The 22,983-nt window shown below is 42.3% G+C and overlaps 1 protein-coding gene across 1 annotated transcript in view; it reads left to right on the forward strand.

Annotated features, from left to right (window-relative positions):
- The window catches only part of LOC146789753 (multidrug resistance-associated protein 1-like), a 621,679-nt gene that overhangs the window by 250,097 nt on the left and 348,599 nt on the right, over positions 1-22,983 (forward strand). The window contains exons 9-12 of the mRNA XM_085632086.1: positions 956-1,133; positions 5,935-6,096; positions 17,043-17,135; positions 21,696-21,899. Of these exons, the coding sequence (XP_085488212.1) occupies positions 956-1,133; positions 5,935-6,096; positions 17,043-17,135; positions 21,696-21,899 (637 nt within the window). The remainder of the gene's footprint in view (positions 1-955; positions 1,134-5,934; positions 6,097-17,042; positions 17,136-21,695; positions 21,900-22,983) is intronic.

Consider the following 22,983-nt stretch of genomic DNA (forward strand, 5'->3'; position numbering starts at 1 on the left):
GGCATACACCTCTCCACTTGATAACGTCTCAAACCTCCTGAACTCCCACAAAGCTACATCTAAGGAAGTTATATCACACCCTCTTCAATAGTAATGTCAATTTATGGTTTAGCCCTCAAGTGTCCTCGGTATATAGTCCATGTTTCCTAGAGACAACACACCTTCTTTTACACCCTGAAGACAAGTTATGCTCCCATCACTGACATAGATCAGCCTTGACTGAGACAACCTTTTCAGTCACTACCCCTTGACCTATTTTAATTTAAATTTTCTAGAGTCAGTAATTGATAAGGCAGGTATTCAGCCAGTAAGAAAATAAAAACACCCCTCCATGCATCTGTCAGTAAGGGTTCTGGAAACAATGCAGCGAAGCGGCAGCAACCATCCTGATTGTTAAAACACCTGTACATTATGAGCAGTATCACCTCCCTCCTCATCTTCCTTCACATGTGTGCCTCACTTATCCAGAACAGGCTGTATCCACAAGGTCTGCAATATACATCAAGGGTCAGTTTCGATTCAGAGAGCAGACATACTGAAAATGTCATCACTAAAGAATCACATCTAACAAGTAATCCTTGCCAAGGTTGAGGCAATTAGAAATGATATACCTTGTTCAAATCTAAATCGACCAAATCATTAAAGCGATCAGACAAGTCGATTACCTATCCACCATAATAGAGGGTAATGAGGTGAGGATCGACAGTGTTCAATACAGACCACTGTTCTACCTGATGCTTAGCTACACATACATGTTCTTTACCCTAATGAAGGCTGTTTCATCACTAATTTGGATGAAAATAACCCAATTCCATTCTTCTTTGTCATTACAGATGGCCAAATTCTAAAACAGCCCCAATATCTAAGCAGATTTAGACAACCATGTGCTTGAGTAGAATAGCCTTTCATTTGATGCATCATGATATTAATTTCCACTGTTTTCTGTGGTCACCAGGTTGCTGTTGGATATTTTGAAGGACCCTACTGCTCGGAATTGGCATGGCTATCTTTGTGCAGCACTGCTATTCATCTGCCCCTGTGCTCAGTCTTTATTTTTACATCAACATGATTACATCTGCTGTGTCACTGGGATGAGAATAAAATCAGCCCTGATTGGCAGTGTCTATAAAAAGGTAAGAATATTATTTTCAAAATGATTTGATGACGACTGAATGGATTGAGAGAAGTCCCTCTTTGAACCTGAGGCGCTGCGTGACTCATCAAAAAAACATAGAGAAATATCTACCTAATAAATAATGCTTTTTAAGAATTCTTGACTAATTCGTGATGCTTAGACAGAGTGCATCCAAACCGATCATATTACCGAGAGATTGTAATCAATGTGTTTATTTAGTTGAACACTTGACTCTTAATGGTGCATTTTGCAACATATTTTTCAAATATATTTGGCAAAGAGCTATTGGCTTTAGAAAAAGTAAATTGCTTTTTTCAAGACACTACTAGAGCAAACGTTTTTCTGCATGAGTGTCCAAAATGTATTTGATGATCTTTCCATGCATGTGCCATGAGCCCTTCATATGTGTAGCCCTGAGGCATGGTTCATGTGGTCCAACAGCAAACGGGTACCTGAGATTCAATTGTAACAATTGACAGTGTTTCCCAGTGGGGTTGTCTGACCCCAGTGCAATAGTGCACACAAGTGAATTACAAAGTACTCTCCTTAAGTATTTGAGCCTAAGCTGTAGTTAGGCAGAGCAGTAGAAGGAATACACATGGCGGTGATGCTGCTTAGACACTCAGAACACAGCAAAACACCACAATACCACTTAAAAACTGAATGCCCAGTTAGTTCTTTACTTTTATAAAAACGAGAATATATGAATACTCATAAAGTGAATGCAATACAGAAAATACAGAAAATAAGCTTGCACAAAGAAACCAGAACTCTCTAGCTACTTCATAGCAAAAGATCCGACCACAAATGTTATTACGGTGCCTATGCTAAAACACTATACGTTTGTTTAATTTTGGAGTCTATTGCCAATGTTCATCGGGAGGGGCGGGGGGGGGGGGGGGGGGGCTACTGACTACGTACCAAATTCTCAAGCACAGAATCAAGGCTCACTGATCGTTGAGCATTTATTTCAATAAGACAAGTCCACTCAGTGTGCTCCCAGGCCCAGTTCTGTCAGTCCGAACACAATGCACAGTCAGTTTCTCTCCACATACTTTTTGGAGGCTACATGTCACGGTGCAACACTTGCCACGAAACTGTAGCTCTTTGTTTGCACAGCTGCGGTTTGTGCTAGTATATCATGAGTATACATGTTTTTTAATACACCAGTCACAAAACCTCTCAATTGTGAATCCCACAGCCCTATAAGAGGTGTGTAGAGCCCAGCAAAGTCTAGCAAACTCAAGTGGTGGTTTTAGGGGTGAAGAGGACAATGTCAAGATCCTGGTGTCCCGGCTCCGTCTATGGCGGTCCTCTCGCCCAGGAGCTACTAATGAGGCACTACAGATGGTTCAGGTGACCATACACTGCCATACCCATAAAGGCCACAAAATATAATAAACAGTCTATGAATTTACAACTTCTGTTTACAGTAGAGATTTTAAGGTGCTAGGGGTGTCCACAGGTGTGAGACAAGCCAGCAATCTCTCCAGCCAAGACACAGCTGGAGACAGCAGAATAGGAGGTTTAACTTGAATAGCTTGACAGCTGTCTAATGTATTTGGATGTTGTCAATGGTCACGGAATCAGGGCAACACCCTCTAGCTACCGCAATGACAATATCAAGGGAGTGGGGGAACCAAGTAGATTCTCAGGCTCCTTGAAGGCAACTGAAGGCACCAACAACTTTCTCTGCTTTGCAGGTGGGGTCATGGATGAAACACACTCACTAATAGACTTTCCAGGTGACAAGTATTCCCCTGGAACCCAGGTGATGCAGGCAGACGTAGTTTGAGGAAGTCCTTGAGCAGTCGAGTGGTGGAAACCTCATGCCTCACAGCTGGTGCGATCCAACAACATAGCCAACAGACTCCCACTAGCAAAATGCTGGTCCAATTTCTGGTCAATGAGAACAATATTTATGATCTGAGCTGAGCAGTCAGCTCACCAGCAATGATCAAATCGTAGCGGGGGGTGCGTCCTCAAATCACAGACAGTATGGCCAGAGAATTATGCGTCCATGGCTCAAAAACAAAATGAGGGAATGAGAGTTATTTTTACAGTGACAGAGTATGTCCTCCCAAGTGAACTTGAAATACCTATGGAACTATGTCACTTATATGGTGCTGAAAACCTTTATCAGTATGTGGGTTGGCTTCCTACTATGGTAAGATAAAGGTCCGCTGGACTGCTTGTTTTAAAAATAGGACCTTGAATGCTCACCCACGCTTAGTGGCATGCTTAATCATCAGGGTAGCTCCTCACCAGCAACACATCTTGTGGCTGGTTGGCTTACCATAGTTATGGATCTGTGAGTTATTGGCCATATGCTGCTTGGTGTTTGGTCTCTGTTAGTGTGTGGTTCTCTTTATATGTTAAAGTAGCTGTAAGTGAACAAATATTTTCTTATCCACACATTCAAGGTTAAAAGAATATAGTTTGAAAGGGTAGGGATTTATTTTGAATGTCTCCCGCCTTGCTGGTCAACATTTTTCTTTATTTGATTTTCTGACCTCTCCGCTACAGGACATTCTTCATGACCACAATGGACCCCTAACCCTAGTGTTGTAGTGTTAAAGAAAAAAGAAGTGAAAAGCCTTTATATCGCGGATATACAGGAATGTCTTGGACCTTTGATACTTTCCAAGTCTACGCCTGTTTGCAAAGTTTACAACAGGGGTGAAGGTTTGCTGCATTTCTTCCCTATTTGGGATGACAATTGTGACTCTATTGCTTGGCAGCCTCGCCCATTATCCTGACATTGTTCCTGTCAGTCTCGATACCCAAGGTTCGGGACATTCCTCTGCATCCCCAACATACAGGTTTTCGACTTTTGTCTTAATTTTTTCATTAAGTGCCATGAGGAAAGAGACAAACTGGTAGTGAGTAACTCATAGTCAGAGGCTAGGAATGTGATGCATAATACTGTGATGAACTGGTGGCCACACTAGTTGTATTGAGACATTATTGTTATGCTTCGTAGACAACACCACAATTGGCACAGATGGTGCACAATGCCTGAATTGTATCCTGTGCTCTCTGAATAACTAAAATGCTCAATGTGATGTGTATTATGATGTACCCCCACATGAAAATCCCAATAAAGTGTGTTTCAAAAAAAAAAATACAACAATGTGATGTGTAATGTGTGAATAAAGGCTGGTCCTTTCATTGTGCTTTACATGATAATGGTTAGATGTCTGGCAACATTAGGCTTCAGTTTGAAAATGAGATGAAGGGCAATTTGTTTTGCATTTATTCTGACTTCATATAATTGCTTATCCCATGGAGAATGACGTAATAGACTATAGAGTTGTTTCACATTTTTTATCTGAAAGGGTGTTCATCAGGAATTATTGGGTGTAATGTTTCACTTTGGTTAGGTGACCCACCCACAGAAGTGTGGTAAATGTATGACACTAGAGCCCATGATTGCCACAAACTGATAACCTTGTGAGGGTAGAACCAATCATTTATGGTTGTTAATAATTATTGTTGTCGCTGTTATAATGTTTTCTGATTTTGTATAGTGGGTAAGCCCCCAAAGACGTGAATTCTGCTATAATGAGGAAAACCAATATGGGCGAAATGGTTGCTTAATATTATTTATAGCATGCTTAAAAAGCATTCCGCAAGCCAATAGGTCTGACATTTTGCTAGAGGAAATGCATAGTAATAGATGGGCAATTCTGTGTGTGTTGACCCTAGATGTACTAGGAAGAAATGCCCGCAATGAAATCTAATCTCAGGCTACAGTAACATGGGACCTTTGTTTAGCAAAGTACACAGAAGAGTTAAGCTACACACAAACAATGAAGTTTGTGGTGAACTTAAAAGGCATGTCTAGGAAAATATTGCATTGTAATGAAAGGGGCGGTATTCTTGGGTAAGTAAGCCTGGCTGTGTGCTCAGCTTTACTCTGTAAACAAAAAGCAGTAAACCCAAAAGCATGCAGTCATGATACAAAAAAAGGCATGATTCAGAAATTAAAATATCATTGTGTGAGCAAAATAAATACATCAAAGAACACACACTTCCGCTGATTTAAAAGCTACGGGTCATGCCACATACACAGTGTAACAAAAGGAACTGCTTTATAGCTCATCTCAAATCCCAATAGCAACAGACATTGGAACCATCCACGAAATAGCTTGGCCTTCATGGACAGCCTACCCAAGTAATGGCAAACGCTGACAAACACATGAAAGCAAATGGCTTAAGGGGCTGACCCAAAGCCCTCTCTCTCTTTACTACTACTTATTGTCATTTTTTGAAGAACTAATGAAAAGAGGTACTCCAGAAGGCTAACGTTGACTGTAGTTAGACTGAAAACAGAATACATATGAGATTACATTCTAGATTAAGCATTAATTCGGCTAAACCCATGGCTGTGCATTGTAAAAAGCACATTCTGAGGTATCCTAAAGATGAGAATGCATCAAAATCGAGCTCACTGGTCATTTCGAAATGGGAAAAGGATGGATGGACCAAAATGGATTGGATGTTTCAGAAGAGTGGGTACCTAAGGATGCATGGTGAGGGGATTGTGTGTGGCGTGCTATTAAGCATTGTACAGAGGAACAATATGCAGGTGAGGTTATGACTTTAGGCATGATGCAGAGGAAAGATGCTAACCACAGAGGATGTTGAGGAATCTGTGGGATGAAGTTCAGGGGCTATGCTTGAAAACAATATGTCATATCTTAACACTGTGTCCTGTGGTATAGGGTGATGGCATTAATATTTTTGTTTTTTGGTTATGCAAACTTGTAAAATGACTGTTTTTTAAATAATTTCAGGTGTTAGTCGTTTCAAATGCAGGCAGAAAGAACACCTCAGCCGGAGAGATTGTAAATCTCATTTCTTCTGATGTGCAGAAACTGGTCGATCTTTCTTCCTCTTTAAATTATGTGTGGGCGGCACCCTTGACCATTGCTGTGGCTATGTATTTCCTGGGGAAGGTAAGTCCCGTTTCTTACGTTGTCGGCATTGGTTCTAATCAAGTTATTGCGGACGCAGCAGCTTGCTGTTGTGTCTCTTTATTGCGTAAGAAACAAAGAAAATGCCTCTTGATAGGAATCAATTGTTATTGAGAAATTTCAGCAGGTTGAATAAAAACAAGGCAGTTCGTCTGATTATGGTACAGTAGCACTCAAAATCACTGTTGAAGCACACATACTTCCAAAGGGCTATCCTCGAAGAAGCAAAGGCTTCTGAACTAGGAACTCTTTCCATTATGTCCAAGACTGCTCCAACGTGACTTTCCCTCCTCCCCAAATTCTGTCACCTTAGCCCCACTACGCCCAAGAACTCTCAGAATCAAGGTAGGTTGTCCACGGCGTAGCCTTTTATTCACATCAAGCCAAGGAATTAACCACAGACCATTACCAAGGAATATATCCTTCTTGGATATGTAAGAATTATTCACGGCATCACACTTTAGCTGCATCAAGGGGACAAAGAGAACGAAACCCCCGTGGCACAGCCTTAAATAGCCTGCTAGGTTTCATTTCTTGCAAGTTTCATTTCTACTTCACGCCGGCCAGCCAACCCCTTCTTTGTCCAGGGGCCCCAGAGGAGGCTCAGCTCTGTGGCGCTACTAAGGGCACCCCTCCCCTAGGCGCGGGGGGCGCCTGTCAGGACATATAAGTTTGATGTGAGCCGTGGATTCTAACTTTTCAACTTTCTTTCTTTATGTTTTATTAACCTTTTGATTTAGCTTGTAAATTGTGGTTTTTTTAAAGGCAAAAAAATGTCATGGGATTTTAAAGAGGCTTTGTGTGAATTAAGCACTCAGTTGACTGTTGAGTTTGCAGCATATGTGTGCATTCACACCATTAAAAACAAGCATTTGCAATGCAATAGGTCTCGCAATAGCAAGATTTTGATCCATTGGCATTGTAAATGATAATGCCTTTTATTTATGTGTTTAAAAAAATAGCAATAATAAATGGCATAGTTCAAAATTCCTAAAATGTGAGACCTATTGCATTGCAAATGCTTGTTACAAATGTTGTTAATTACACTTTTTGGCTTTGCCAGTTTTGAGAAACATACAAAAGAATTAACACGCACAGGTGATAAATGAATGACAGCAGGGTGATTGGGTGTTCTTTTAAGATGTAAAATAGTCCATCACGCATTCCAAAGTAAGCTTTTCCTGGAAGTCGTAATGACTTAAAAAACAGGGATCAGTGAGGCCTAGCTATGCAGTCACTCTGGAAGAAAAAGGCCTCCTCATTCAAAGATACCTCAGGGCCTAGCAGAAATGAGACATCTACTGCTGAGAATAAGTCACTGCATCTGCCTCTGGGGGAACGTTTCGGTCAAAAGGAAGCTGAACATTAGCCTGACTGGGTGAGGGACACAAGTGGGTCTGGCAGAGAGGATTATCAGGATGGTAGAGCCTAGCTAAACATGCATGCGTTTTTTTAGTAATGCGCGCACATCCCGTCATTAAGGTGCATCATATCACGTTACGATCCCAGAACATTATAAACATACAGAAGAAAAATGATAAGTAAGGGCGTTGGCGAGTGTGGTCAAGTGATTGCCAGTGTTTTTGTCGTGCATTTTACACATTTTGATTTGCCAATATAAGTGTGCCGTAGAGGCACGTCATCATGTATTGAACGGCGTTATAGAGCAAAGCAACCCCCTTTGCTGTACAGCCCGAGCGCTTCAAAATTTACATAGGATCGTATGAGGCTAAGTAAAAGGGGACACGCTGTATTTTACCTTCAACGCCCCTTGGAGGAAATAATGATAGTACTAGTGCAAATAAAGACCCAAGTCATTTATGACTACTGTGATGTTTACACGTTTCCCCTCTCAACTGCCAAACCGAAACTATGCTTTATTATACTGACGCCACTTAGGCCAAGAAACCAGACAAGCGACTGCTCGCACTCTATGGTAAAGTGTATGCAGTGTGTGACCCCGCATGCAGGCTCTCGAACTGCCCCAGTGCTAGTTGAATGGTGACCAGTAGGGCGACCAGGCGTCCCAGATTTGCCTGGACAATCCCGGTTTTTCAGCAGCTGTCCTGGCAGATTACAGGAAATTAAGCCCATGTCCAGGTTTTTACAGAGGGTCGGCTGACACCGCAAAGAAGGGATAGTTAGCGGCTGTTATAGGAAAGCAATTTAATTATTAGGCTTGATACTGGCTTTAAAAACTGCATTTTATGTATGTTCTTACTGCCTCTTCTGTAATTCTCTGTTAAGGAGGCTGTCATTCTGTGCGCTGGGTTGAATTAAAAGAGTAGTCCTTTTTCTATTTTTGGGAAATGTCCCGGTTTTTGGCTTTAAGATTCTGGTCACCCTAGTGACCAGGCATTTGGAATGCACACAATCAATCAGTTTAGAAGCACTCAGAGCAAACTAACAAGCATTGCCAATGCAATAGGACTCGCATTTACGCGAGACCTATTGCATTGCAAATAGCAATGCGTGCGGGCGACGAGACATGAGGGGGGGCGGCAGTGAGAAGGCATTGGACTGCGGGAGGGGGGCACAGGAAGAAAGTAGTCTGTGCTGTGAAGGGGCCAGCAGCCGTGGAAGGACACAAATTACTGATATGGCTGTTATGGGGAGGGACTAACAGGCTTAAAACCAATCGGAAGGCAGCATTTAGAACCTAAGCCAATGAAGAAGATGAACCGGAGAGTGGGAGAGCTTCCACACTATAGTGTATACTGCATGCCTCGCAAAGCGATGGCACCGCATTCGCGCTGCAACGCTAGGCGAGACCTAAAAACAAATACTCCACAAATGGCATCGCCCTGCAAACTGTCCACTCACAATGAAACGCATTGCTGCCAAGGGAGCCTTTCTGGGCAGGACATGTAAAATGAGTGTTTTCAACAATGGTACGTGGGTTTAAAACCGGGGTTGCTTCAAGATCAGTACATGGAAATGCCTAGGTTAGATACAAGACTACGATGCCTTCACGGCACGCATTGACAAGTACCTAATTTTCCTAAAATGTCCAATTGTATATTGTACAGTGGCACCACAGTAATTTGAAGTTATGAAGTGTATAATTTGCAGAGAAAACGATGAGGTCACATGCAATATACAAGGTCACACTCAACATAACGTCCCTTAATATAACTTACTAAATCAAATATGAAGACTTTCAATTTTTATTAACAATGCAGAATTCGACAAACTGTCGGCACATAACTTTAGGGAAGATGTTCATTTTTAGCACTCCACTTGAAGTGTAATGCGTTCATATAAACTGGCATTTGTTGTTTTGATAAATGGCATTTACCACTGCCCAAAACTTAGCAATTATGCTTATCTTCTGACGAGGCCAATCTTTACACAAAGACACAGTGTAGATTTCTTGACAGCTGCGTTCTCTGCAGCGAGTACTCCAAGAAACAAACATGACGAGAATTGCATTAAAAGTTCCCTGGGTCGAGGACCAATATTTACAGACTCTAAACACTGCCTCTGCATGCGTGCAGCGGGGGCACTGCGTGCAAAATTTCAAGTGCAGAAGAGGTCACACGGAGAATGAAAAGCTTTCACCTTAATTGATCGAGAGCCACCGAAAATGTGCACAAGTCCAGATTCATAACTACTTAAAAAATGGGCTGCATCTGTTAACCACCGGGAAATCAACGTAGGATCTTTCAGTAAGGGGGAGCCTTAGAGTAGGGTACCCGCTGTGAAAAAACCAACAACTGGCACCCGCCATCTTAAACAGCTCAATTTCCACTAGGATTCCTCTGAATTAAGTTAATAACAGAGGCGCTGTGCGGCCCATCTGCCCGTACACCCTGCTCCGGGGTCGCTCAGTTCCCCGGGTCACGTCCCTATATTAACAGGCCACCCCAGCCATTTTAGACCCCCATCCAGTGGGTTTATTTAGGGCCAACCGCCTCCTATAGCCCTAGTGCTGCCCGGGGACCTGTGCAGTTCACAACCTTTATGAAGAGATCGTTCTCCCAGAGGAGACGTGCAGGAGCCTTGGGGCCCTGGGTCAGCAGAGCAGATGCCTAGTAACCTCTGGCCCCTAAAGCGGGAGGAAAGAGGCATATCCAACAGAGAAGGGAACTAAAGTCGCCCGGGCAGCAAGAATGAGAGCAGCACTACTCCCCCTCCTCCTCCTGCCTGGCTCTCCTCGCTGCCTGCAGGTGCCTGCCAAAAAACCAGCCGCCCACCCACCCTGCGCTCCCCAACACTCCGATCAATGGATAGCCCCTGGGCCCAGACTGACCCCCAAACTCGGTACTTACCCGCAGAGCAGCCAAGACAAGGGCCGGGAACAGCAGCCGCGCAGACAACGAAATTCGAAAGTCATTCAACAGAAAATGAATGTGAGCTAAGCGGACATCTTGGAGGAAGCTGCAGTCGCTGTCTAGGACACTGTGCTTGGATTTTTTTTTTAACTTTAACACTGAGCGCCGTGTCCTTGAAGCAGGCGCCGCGCTCAGTGTTAAAGTTTTTAAAAAAAATAAAGAAACCAAGCACGGTGTCCTTGAGCGGCGCCGCGCTCACTATAAAAGTAACAAGCAACACGCATACGGTCAGACGCATTTAAAGTGAAAGCGACCTCGCCATTGCGCAAAGGCAGCCGCTTGTTTATATTTGCATCGCGCTTTCACTTTAGCGCGATGCAAAAATAAACACGAGCCCGCCCTTGCCAAAGGCGACTGAAAAACACATAGTGCCTACTGAGTGACTAATTATGGAGACGCCGCAAGCAAAAGATCCAGTCCGGATGGGCCGTCCAAAAATGAGACAGGGCGGTAACCAAGAAGCCTCATTTCCAATCGGAGGCCGGCATTTATCATAAACGATGACGCCAGCCGATAGGAATGATGGGCGGGGCTTCAAGTCCCCTTCTGAAATCGTATTGATTACAATAAGCCTCGAAGAGTGAGGAGCGCATGCGTGCTCCAGTGCTAGGTCTGCAAGATCTAACGAGCCTGTTAGCACAGAGAACAGCAATCTTGATTCTTAGATTCGGGAATGCTGGAGTTTTCCATACGGAAATCCACATGTTTTTGAAGCGACCTCCTACCGAATGTTTCTTTGTTTGTAAAAAATGGCGACGGGGCGGTGGCTGTGGTGGAAAATCTATGAATGCATCAAAAGTTAGTACTTTTCGATTATTCACAAACACCTTTTCCATGAATTGTTCAATCCAAGAGGAATGTGAAAATGCACTCCAACAAAGTGTAGGAGTAAGTGTGTTCACATGACCGGACAGGGCACACATTTAAAGAGGTTTAGGTGAAAAGATTTCTCCAAGTGGGAAATCATTTTCACTTTCAAGCAAGAACGAGTTTAAAAAGGTGCAGTAAGCACTTTACCCCTAGACCCCTCCTTCCAAAAAATAGGCAGAATGATTCTTCTTGGACAAAAAGTAAGTCTGTTGTAGTTTTGGCTGCCTGACATACTCCTAGACATCTCCCGCCATCAAACTGTAGTGTCCTCCCCAGCCCGGGAGCATGCACATCAACAGACCACTCACGGAGCTTTGAATTGTAGGTTTTTATTCCTCAGCACATAATCTCACTCTGCTCTCTGATTACGTCATAACTGTTCATAACCACATCTTAACACCTCCCAACAAATTACGAACTTCATCTACTAAGTTCGCCCAGAACCGCACGGGACCTAGCGCACATAGTCTCATGGCACTACACAAATAGGTCAAGGACTCATACCTGGGCCCTGTGCAAATAGTTACAAGCTGGTTTAAAACATTTTTTTTTTAATTGTATTTGTTTTGTTCCATCATGAACACGACATGTGTATGAGGCAAACAACAAATATGTAGTTCACGTGAAGTCTAACCTCTATATATCTTTTGGTGAGGTTAGATTTTTCAGGTTACATCCTTTTCACAATAACAGTCCTGAAGCGATTTCAATGTGCCTCCCAGACAGGTACGACACACAGTTAATGCTCAATAATGTTTAACCCATATTGCAAGACACGACCTGCCCTCTATAGATTATTAAAGCGACTCAGGAGATCATAGCTCTGGCATGGGATGTTTCTCACTGCGGGGAGTATTGCATCATGAGAGATCCCAAAGGATCCCTGATATTTTCCGATCCGGACGTCTGTAGGCATTGCCTTGTACGTTTATGGTGGCTCATTACAGTAGATCATGTCTCTTACCAGTCTAGTTTTTGTAGCTAGACCACCCCCATGCGAGGCACCATATCTCCATGCTAGGAGTTATGCGAGAGCTGCGTATTTTCTAACGTCTGCAGGGGTATCCCTCACTTGCCAAAGCAGCGCCATCTTAGGTGAGGGCTAAACAGACTGGTTTATCCAGTTAGAGATAACAGTAAAGATTGCCTCCTAAGGCCATGACCAGGCAAGGTGAAAGAACCCTTGCATCTGGTATCTACTGCATTACTGTCCTCTTTAAACATACATTACCTAATGCATTTGGTAGGACTGGGTGAATTTTCAGTTGTAATGGAATAGTTTTGCATTACCCTTGTTACGCGAAATTCCCAAATTTCGCTAATATGCCACGTTGCATAACTACGCAATGTTCATTACAAAACATTAGCAGCCACACCAGAAAATTGCAATCTACCAAATAGCTGCTGCTGTGAGCAGCAGTAGTGTTTTTTGGACTATTTTTTCAAAACCAAAATATGGCCTTGTATCCAAAATAGACATGAGGGTGGTTTTCATGCTAAAATATAGCGTCAAATGCCAGTTTTGTATTTTGTGTAATTACACGTAATGTTGCATGATTTTTCAGAAATTTGACATTATTTCACAAAAGCAGATCACATGATTTTCTCATAACCCGGGTTTATAAGAGTATAATACATTGTATGTACAAATTAAAAATGCACGAATCTGCCTGTTATTTGGAGAAAGGGACTCTTTTTAAGCCCAGCAATATCTCTATTCGTCGTCCGATATTCGACCTGAGAGAAAGGTCATTAATCTCTCATGTTGAAACAGTTATTGACCTGTCTGCTAGAAAAATAGAACTATTGGGAAAATTGGGATGATTTTGCCAGTAAGGGTGCTCCACTTCTTAGCATTGATGGAGCACTAAACACTGGCGCAGGTAGAACCCAAGTGAGGTTTGTACAGAGAGCGCCTTCAGTGAAGCGTTAGTTATGATAAACATGTGAGCCATATTCATGCCCCAAGTTAATGTAAACCTCCTGTTTCTTATGTAAAATCCCTCTGTTTCACTGCACAGTTTTCTTGCATGGGAGCAATTGTAAAGAAGATAAAATAGAAAATAAGAGCAGAACACTGTAAAAAGAGTGAAAATAATTAGAAATTATTTTCCCACCCTGTTTCCAAATGCGAAAACACATTTGATGAACTTGGAACCATTTCAAAAAATCAAACTGATGAAACGAAAATTCTTGTTTCTACCTTATTGCTACATGTATTGAACCTATTTGAAATGGATAACACGAAAAAGTGTGTATCTTGCTAGCTTATTCCTGTATATGAGGCCCCATCTTTTGTGTCCTCTGCGTCAATTAAACAAGTAAATGCAATCTACCGTTCTGGTCTTCAATTGAACCAATACATCTGATACTATCGATTTATAAATAGAAAGTCCAAGACGGGATTAATCGTGTTCTACTTTATTATTAAACTAACGAAGGTACTGATTTACAGTGCTACATAGTAAGGTTATGACGAAGGCCACTGATTGAATGGGCGTGCAGTCCACTGCTAAGGTTGATCATTTCCAAGAAGGCAAGGATTGGATGGACCTAGGGACTGAAGTATTCCATCATCCAGTGACAATAATTCCTTCAAGGTGAGGCCAAGGGCAGAACTGCCATGGACACAATTCTTTCCTCGGATTTGAATTAAGTGGGCTTTGCCTGCATCCGTCTGCCTTGCACCCATCCCTGTAGATTGTACTCTTCCATCCAAATGGGCCCGCCCTCTGCACTTCCCAAACAAAATGCTTCTAGTCCAGCCACCAAGGCTGTACGTATGTTATCTGCTTAACTTCTTAATTCTGATAATCTATGCCATTACTAATAATTTGATCAGTTTGCATATGGTTATATTCTTCAGTACGCTATTATTTTGTTCTAAATTTACAATCTCAAAGAGGCACACAACTTCACCGTAATCCTTTTGCCAGAAAATGAGGCAGGTTAGTTTTTACTCACTCTCTAACCGGAAGTCCACAGGCGTCACAGCCTTGAGCTGATTGCCTAATTCACCTCACTTTAATAGCTTCTCTTGTAACCTTTATGCCATCAATCCCAATAGAAAAACAGCATGCCCTCTCCAAACTGCCATAATCTTGGCTGAAGGATGCCTACCGCTCAGATTTTCAAATGGCCACTGCCCTGTGGGCCAGATCAGGAGTCAGAGTGCTGTGGCGCATGCTGACCGAGGGAGCTGCTCATTGGTCGAAGGCAGGTACAGTACTGTTTGGCGGTAAGGAGGTTACCGCCTGCCTGTACAGTGACCCTTGAGGTCACACTTTTATTTTTAACTACACTGATGGTGGAATCAAAGAGGATGATAATTTAGCTTCCAAGCGCCTTTCACCACTACTACTATATTAGGAACTGGAGATGAGTGGGGGAGGGTGGTCCTCTAGGGAATTGTTGATTGTTCTCTCTACTGCTTTCCGTGTTTTACTCTGGTCTTTCTCTTCTCTCCCATGAAGGCTACCTTTCCCTTTGGCCTTTCCTCTCATTGTTAACATTTGCTGATCTTTCTGAAAGTGCACCTGATTTTACTCGCATGTAAGGAACCCTTTGTTTTCCTTTTTGCCTATTTCCTGTTTTGTTGGGCAGCAGACTAAAACTCCTTAGTACATAGCACTGGCCCACCACTCTGTAGGCTAAGTCTCCTGCATGTTGGCAGCTGGTGTGATGAGTTCACAAAGTAAGGGACCTTGGGAAGGATTCCACATTCCTTCCAGTGGTGCAGGGCAGTTTTGCACTCACATTTTTACTGACCGACTGGAATCGATCAGTGTAAAAATGCATTCTTTGTGTTAGTATCGTTTTTGCACTGGTTGGTCCGTGCAGATGTTATTACAAAATTGCACGCTGGTGTATGGAACAGTTGATTCCTCTGGCGTCCTCTTTCCATATTAATTAACAGCATTCTTACCCTTTGACCATCAAAGCGCGTCTAATTCACTAACAAAGGCTGGTAGTGTAGCGGATCCGGTTTAGTCACATTCTTTAACTTAAGCTGGTTATTTGGGCTGTGTTTGGGTCCACCCTACTGAAAGAAGTTTTGTTTTCTTATCTGTGTTTACACCACAGATAATTGGCTTTGCTGCAATCTCTTCATCAGCTTTTTGCGTAGAGTGTGAATATAAAACATGTCTACTTAACCACGGCAGTGCATGTTTCCGCACGTTTATAACAGAACAACCAAAACAAACACAGAAATCTGTAGATGTTGCTGCTGGGAAGAAATATTAAAAAGATGCCGTGGCACTTTATGGACAAATAGGCAGGACATGTAGTGAGAGTGTTCACTTGTTTTGCGATAAACAGGTAATAGACAGTTTACTGTAAACCTCCCTGGGAACACGATTTGTGCAGATGAACCAGACACCCTTGATTGGTCTGCCTAAATGTTGCACCCGGAAAGAGTAGTGGAATGGTAGCACGTGCTGTTATTGTGATCACAAAACACCGGTAGTAATTCTCGCTTCATTTGGGCGGTGTAATCACGTGTTCATACCATGTCTCCTTAATGTTGTACTGCAACAAAATGCAGAGCTCTTCTGCTAACAATTTTTAAGTGTGAGTAGCTCATCCATTTCAGGTGGGAAACAACCTTTACAACGCAGTCATTACATCGCACTACATTTACAACGCAGTCATTACATCGCACTACATTTACAACGCAGTCATTACATCGCAACATCCTTTGCAACGCATGTCACTAGAACGCAGCCATTACATTGCATGTCACTACAACGCATGTCATTACAACCCATGTCACTACAACGCAGGCCTTACATGGCATGTCATTACAACGCAAAGTACCCCTAAACTAACCAACACTTACCCTACTGTTGCACCCACTGGAGTTAGAATAGTAATTTTTACCCCTACACTGTCTAACGCTTACCCTACTGTTACACCCACTGGAGTTAGAATAGTAATTTTTACCCCTACACTATCCAACACTTACCTTAAATGCAATGTAATGGTATGTGTTGTAATGATATGCGTTGTAAAGGTATAATGCGATGTAATGGAATGTGTTGTAAAGGTAGTTTCTAAAAATGCGATGTAGTGGCATGCGATGTAAAAGAACGCGTTGTAAAGGATGTTGCAATGTAAAAACTGCGTTGTAAAGGCATGCATTGTAAATGTATGTGACATGCATTTCAGGTATTTTATTTGAATATCTGGGGCTTGTATCTTGTGGGCTTTGTGTGAAGATTACAAATACCAGCGTGCAAATACAAATCTGGACTGGATGAAATTCTCACGTATGGCGCTAGGAGATTTTAGGTTTCTGAAAATTGTGTTTTGCCTTATGCGTGCATTTTCTCGTCAGCGGAACATAACAGATCCTTCTGTGAAGCGACACCGCTGGCAGTGTTGGACTGGCATACTTGACACTGGCACTGCACGAAGGGCCGTCTTGCAAGGGCCATTGTGAGGGCGATATTTTTAGACCCAATGACTTGGCAAGACCATAAAAAAAAAACGAGCCCACATACAGGCCCTTCAAGTCAGCCCATCTGACAGTGTCATAGTGTACAAAAGACCAGTCCAACACAGGGCACAGTCTAGCGTGTAGGGGGCAAACGTACACAGCCATGGTGGTGCCCCTGTGACAGGGAGTAAGTGTTCAAATTCATCATGGACGGCACAGACTTTTAGAGGACTTCAATTACTGTCTTCACAAAATGCCCATTTGCCCATTTCATTTCTTTGCAGACACTGGGAGTTGCTGTACTTGTTGGCGTGGCAGTGTTCATTCTAAATGTGCCCTTTATTACCGGCTTTGGGGTCAGGATGCGAAAGCTTCAGGTACGGTATGACACTCTACAAGTCGCTTTTTACCCCTTGTGTAGTCAATCTCCTCTTTAAAGCGCATTATCCTGCTGTACTGTCACTTCCCTAATCGGCTGGCGATTTCCTTCCTCAGAAGGTGAGGGACTGTGGACACTCTGTGTGTGCATCTGATTTGACCCTTTGAGGGGCTCATACTTTCTTATCTGTTTTTAAAAGCCTAATAGTTGTACATACCACCTGTTGTGTCTATCTTGCAGGATAAAGAGCTGACTCGGACACAAGTAAGTCACCTAAACTGTCATTTCTTCCAGTGGCCTTCTATATTACATTTGTTCTTCTACTGGTGAGGAAGTGAACTACGGTGATGTTTTTCACCAAGGGGTTCATAGAGATTCAAATAGACAACATGAGTGAAGCTAACTCTATGGTGTCACTAGGAATCCCAGGGTGAAAAACATCCCAGTAATTCACTTTTTAGCCATCTATGATTTTATGTTATTTATGACCCCTTTAATCATCTACCCCTGCTTTCAGCTGCTACTCAAGGACAGAAGAGCAATGTTGGAGCCATGCATATGGCCTTTCCTCTGTGTCCCAAATAAGAAAAAAAAGCACATGGCCTCCTGGAGCCACCCCACCACTCTCCGTGCCTTTCATTTTCTCCTCTCTAGATGCTGTGCTTCCTGCTCTCCAGCGCTGCTCTGACAGGCAGTCAGAGAAGCCCATCAGAGATGCCTGGAATTCCATTATGACCAGGCGCGGCCAGTGCAGGTAAAAGCAGTGGGGCGAGGTGGGGGAGGAGACGACAGATGAGGAAACTGAAATTTGAAAAAAAAAAAATGAAAACCACTTGCCTTGTGCTCGTCGCATCGTCGGCGATGTGGCGAGCGCAAGGTTAGCGGTTTTTCTTTTTTTACATTTAAGTTTCCCTCATTGTCGTCTATCGATTCTCCTACCACTCCGCTCCCCCACCCCGCTCTTCCCTGCAGGAGCCGTAGTCAGTAACAGTTTTTGTTAGCAACTGTTACATCATGACAGTGAATTACTGGAGTTGAATCCAGTTATACATGCTGGTGGCCCTCTACCAGAGCCATACATAACAATCCAAGAAACAGAATTTTATTCTGAAAATGTGCAATTGAGCAGGAATACCTGAAAGGAGAAACGCAATCAGACTAAGATTTTTAAACCTGACGTATTTTATCCATGCCATTTATGTCCAATGAGCAAATATTTATTTGCTCAATGGGCGCCAAGGCAAAATATAAAAATACTTTTCACCACTGCAATCTGGGGTTTTATGCGGTCAAATGCAGCTTGGCACTCGGGAGCCTACACGTATGCCAGAACCCTTTTTTTGTAAGAGCATCTCAGGGGGTCAGAGATTAGAGCAGCAGAGTTTTGAATGCCCCCAGTACAATGGCTAGATCCATTTGGCAGGCCACGCGCCACCGAAAGGGCTTCCACTTTCTCTGAATAGGCCGCATGCCCTCAAGGGAAAGCCCATGTCCATACATTTTAGTGCAAACTTACAAAAGTCACATTTCTTCTCGTTGCGTGCTAAGTTGCTCTTTAACCAAACAAGGTCAAATGAAGTTCAGACTTAAAAAATAAAATAATAGAGTTGCCAACCTGCCATCCTGTTGTACTCCCTCTCGGCAGGGATCCCATCTTTATATTGTTCGTCACTTCTTAAAAGAATACCAACCCCAGTCGTATTATAGAGTGAGACAATACTGTTTAATAACAGGAAACTAAGGTCTTTGGGTTGGAGTTCATCAGCAAAGGACATGAGTACCCAAAGCAGCGTTCTTACGACTTCCTTTTCAAATCCTGTGCTTAAGGTTTGTCTTTTTAGGGCTTTAAGGATCTCACATCTCCTGAAACGTTTGAAATATATGATATATTCACACTCAAGTCGTAGAGGAATTGATACTCCGTAGACATGATCCTGTTCGGGGAAGTAAACAAATCTGAAAGATCTGTTACTGCCACCCACCAATGTCGCGGTAGGAATGGGAGGAAATCCCAAACGCAAGGGAATGTGAGTTTTCCCATTGGCTACAAGATTGAGAGGATGATCCAAAGAAGCCAGAGTATTTTACTGATCTAGAAATATTAGCTGATAACTTGCGAAGATCACAAGCTTTATGAAAACCTGATCATCTTCGGTACTGAAAGACGAGTAGTAATTGGGTCATCAGGGACTCTTTCAAATCAAACAGCTGAACAATGAACTTAATCCAGCACATCAACAATACTCACATTTCTGAATGCTGGTGCACAAGTAGGCAACTGCATGCAAGGCATTTGAACTACAGCATAATAATAACAAAAATACTGTGGCCATTGTACACACCGAAAATTAACAAAGAGAGGGAGTGTAGAGGATTCCTGGTAGAACCTACCTCCTATATCAGACTTCAAATAAACAATGTGGTTCTACTCAATGTGATATAAAAATATTTTTTTTCTATATTTTGTTATTTTTAAATGGTGAATAAACAAAGCAGTGCCTTATGTGATGTCAATAAAGGCACTAAGTGTTTTTAAAATACCCCTCACACACTATGAATTCCCATAGTGTCATGCTTCATCATGGGGGTCTTCCCGTCCCTCTACGGGGCGGGGCGTGCTTCGACCAATATATATATATGGGAGCACTGTTGTTAGGTGGAGGAAGAAGACTATGTGTAAGGTGATGGTGAGTGTGATAGGGTTAGTGAGTGAATACAAAATATTAAAAATCCCCTGGCTAGTGGAAAAAACAGACTTTATTCTATTCCCTAGCTGAGAATATTAAAAAATTGGGGTTACGTAGGGGGTGTATGTCAATTAGATACTCCCTACTGGAGTACAACAACATCAGGTCCTCCCCGCTCCGCGGCAGTGAAATGAGAAAAGGACTGCTTGAATGAAGACTCTTAAACAGCAAAACAAAACGTACAGTGTCAATCTGTCAAGCCACTTGCTTTACAAAGGCTCAGTTATGCCCCACTCCCACCCTGGAAACAGATAGAAATTTATGTCTGTCAGAGGGAGGGGTAAATCTGTTTCCAGGGAGGGAATACCATTTTAAGTTTTTTTTGCGGGGGGACAAAACATATTTTGGGGCCCCTTGATCGGAACAGCTTCAGATTTATTATGCATTTTCGGCTAATTGAAGTCCTCATGATGCTGAACAATATTGAGTTCTAAGTTAAACATTCAAAAGTTGGGGAATAACAATATCATGATCGCAATATTGTCATGCAACAAATGTATTCACGGATATATTATCAAGGAAATAGGTGTAGAAATTAGAACAGAAAATCTAGGCTTACCTGTACAAACTTACCTTGACATTATAGCGAGGTAAATGAGAGAGAGGCAGATAATTGTGAGGTAGCACGAGGTAGAGGTAGGGCAAGAGATAGGTTGAGTTTGAGAGAGAGAGGAGAAAAAGAGAGAACCTCCTGGATTTGCTGATGAAATGGGTCCCGTGGCACTTGCCACCTTTGCCCATGCCTTAGAACAGCTCTGCAAAGTGAAAATGCCCAACATTGTTGGAGCGTATGGAAAAAAGTATTTTACATGTGGAGAAAGACAAAAATCATAAAAGTGCATTTGCACTAATGTAAAGGCATTATGACATGAAACAATCTACATGATGGTCATTTCCACATGGTGGGCTTCCTTTGCACACTTGTAACTGACAGTTCATAGAAGTTTTTCCAAGAGTGCACCTAGAGAGCAGCGTGTTTTATGTTCCCTGAAAGTAGTTTTGGAAGAGGACGTGCCTGTTTTGAAGATGGCAACCACCACACACTAATATAAATCCACCCGATCTCACTTGTAAATAGTAATGCCATAATCTTAGCAAGATTGCTCTAAAAAAAGTGGGTGAAATAGTTTTAAATATCACATACACTGACTAACAGAGATGTATTCCATAAAGTGATATTGGAAAGCGTTTCCTTAAGGTTCTTGCTTGCACCCATTATGCCACTAGGAGTACATGTCTTCTCAAATCAGTCGTAAGTCTTGCACAGGAAGCTCAAGCAAATTTGACATATCCATGGACAATTGGCAATGGGGTTTATCAATCCATTCATGACACCAATAAGTTTTAAACTTGAACTTTGGGGCAACACTTTGCATCAATAACATAATCGAAGAATCTCTGTCGATCATACATGGTAGAAGGCAGGGCTTGCCCTTGCTTCTCTTAATATATATTTGGAATGGTTGGCTACCGGATTGAGAATTTCAGAGTCTCTCGTCCCTCCTGTTTAAGGCCAACCACACATAAAGCTGAATTTTATGCAGAAGACCTTTTAATCCATTCGCATAGTCCTTCAGCACTACTTGATGTATTTGAGGAATTGAAATCTTTTACCACTTGTGGGTACAGAGTCAATGGGTAGATGAGCAGAAGGGAGCTGCAACCTTTTGTGTATATCACTCTTCCTTTGCATATTGTTTCCTAGCAGCCACATATATTATGCCAATGTTGTTATTGTAGCTTAGATAGCAGATGTTACTATGACACCTACTTCAAACGTATAACATGTTATGTGACTGTTTTTGGTATAGGAGCAGCAGATGAAACATAAAGATGCTCGGATAAAGATAATGAATGAGATTCTGCAAGGAGTGAAAGTACTGAAGCTGTATGCCTGGGAGAATGCTTTCCTGAAGAAGGTCCAGGCTGTTCGGCAGCAGGAGCTGAAATTCATAAAACAAGCTGCTATCATACTCGCAGCCGCCTGTGCGATATTCATGGCAACACCATTTCTGGTAGGTTAATCGTTTTCATTAGGTACACCCTTTGAACAGTAATAGAAACTGAGAAACCTTCTCCCCTGTTTTTCTGTGGTTGTTTGTGTCAAAAAACCCTGGTGGTTGTTGTTCAGCATATTGGAGACTTTATGCAAACAATTGTGGAATTTCCTGCAGTGCAGCTCAAAGTGTCCAACGTGCACAGGAAAAAAATAACCGATATGGGCGATTTTGTTTGAACCCCTTTGAATAACAGGTAAGGGAAACATGCTTAGCCCTGAACAACACAGTTTTTTCAAGTTGTTTGGTTGTTCTGTAAATAATGAACATTCAAAATGTGTGAGGAAGATTTTGCTGCAATAAGCACAGAATGCAAAATTTACACAGATTTGGATAACTTTATTCCAAATTTACTAGTGCTTTTCCAGATTTTTCGATGACATCACCATTGCAAAAATAGTTAATTCTTTATCTGATCACCCATCAGTAAAAGCTGCAATAATATGAAGTCGCCGCTGATGTGCTCAATGTGTGCAAAATATATAAATTAGTATGTCTCATCGCTTGATGAACTGAACACCTTGCCTTCTGAGGGGGTTGTTTCTGGCTTGAATGTCGAGATACAGCCTTGTGACATAACATGTAGTATTTGCATGACTTTAATTCAATATTCTGATGAGGGCAAGGTGGGGTTCGGCCACTTATTAGTGCCACAGAAAAGTTTAGTATTTCTATCCGCGGGACACCGATATCCAAAGAAAACAATAACACCTGCCTTTGAAAGGAAGAAGTTTCGACTTCTTGTAGTAATTATGTTCGCTATTTGCTGGGCACTGCAGGAAAAACTTCTTTATGAAATATGCCTAATATTTGGTAAATTAGTTTGTGGTATGAAATGTTTTAAATGGCTGTACAGTGTACATCAGAATGCTGTGATTTTAGGTTGAGCCTAGGCAGTGCGCATGCGCTTTCTGCAAGACCTGCTGTATTCAGTGAAATGACTTTAATCCTGCCTGCTGCTTAGCATAGGTTGACTCCACAGTCGCTCTTCTTTGCTATCTCCTATCTGGTTTGCACCGCCGATATGTCACTTCCGTTCTTT

Source organism: Triturus cristatus, chromosome 10 (genome assembly GCF_964204655.1).
Source record: "Triturus cristatus chromosome 10, aTriCri1.1, whole genome shotgun sequence".
In the NCBI taxonomy this organism is placed as follows: Eukaryota; Metazoa; Chordata; class Amphibia; order Caudata; family Salamandridae; genus Triturus; species Triturus cristatus.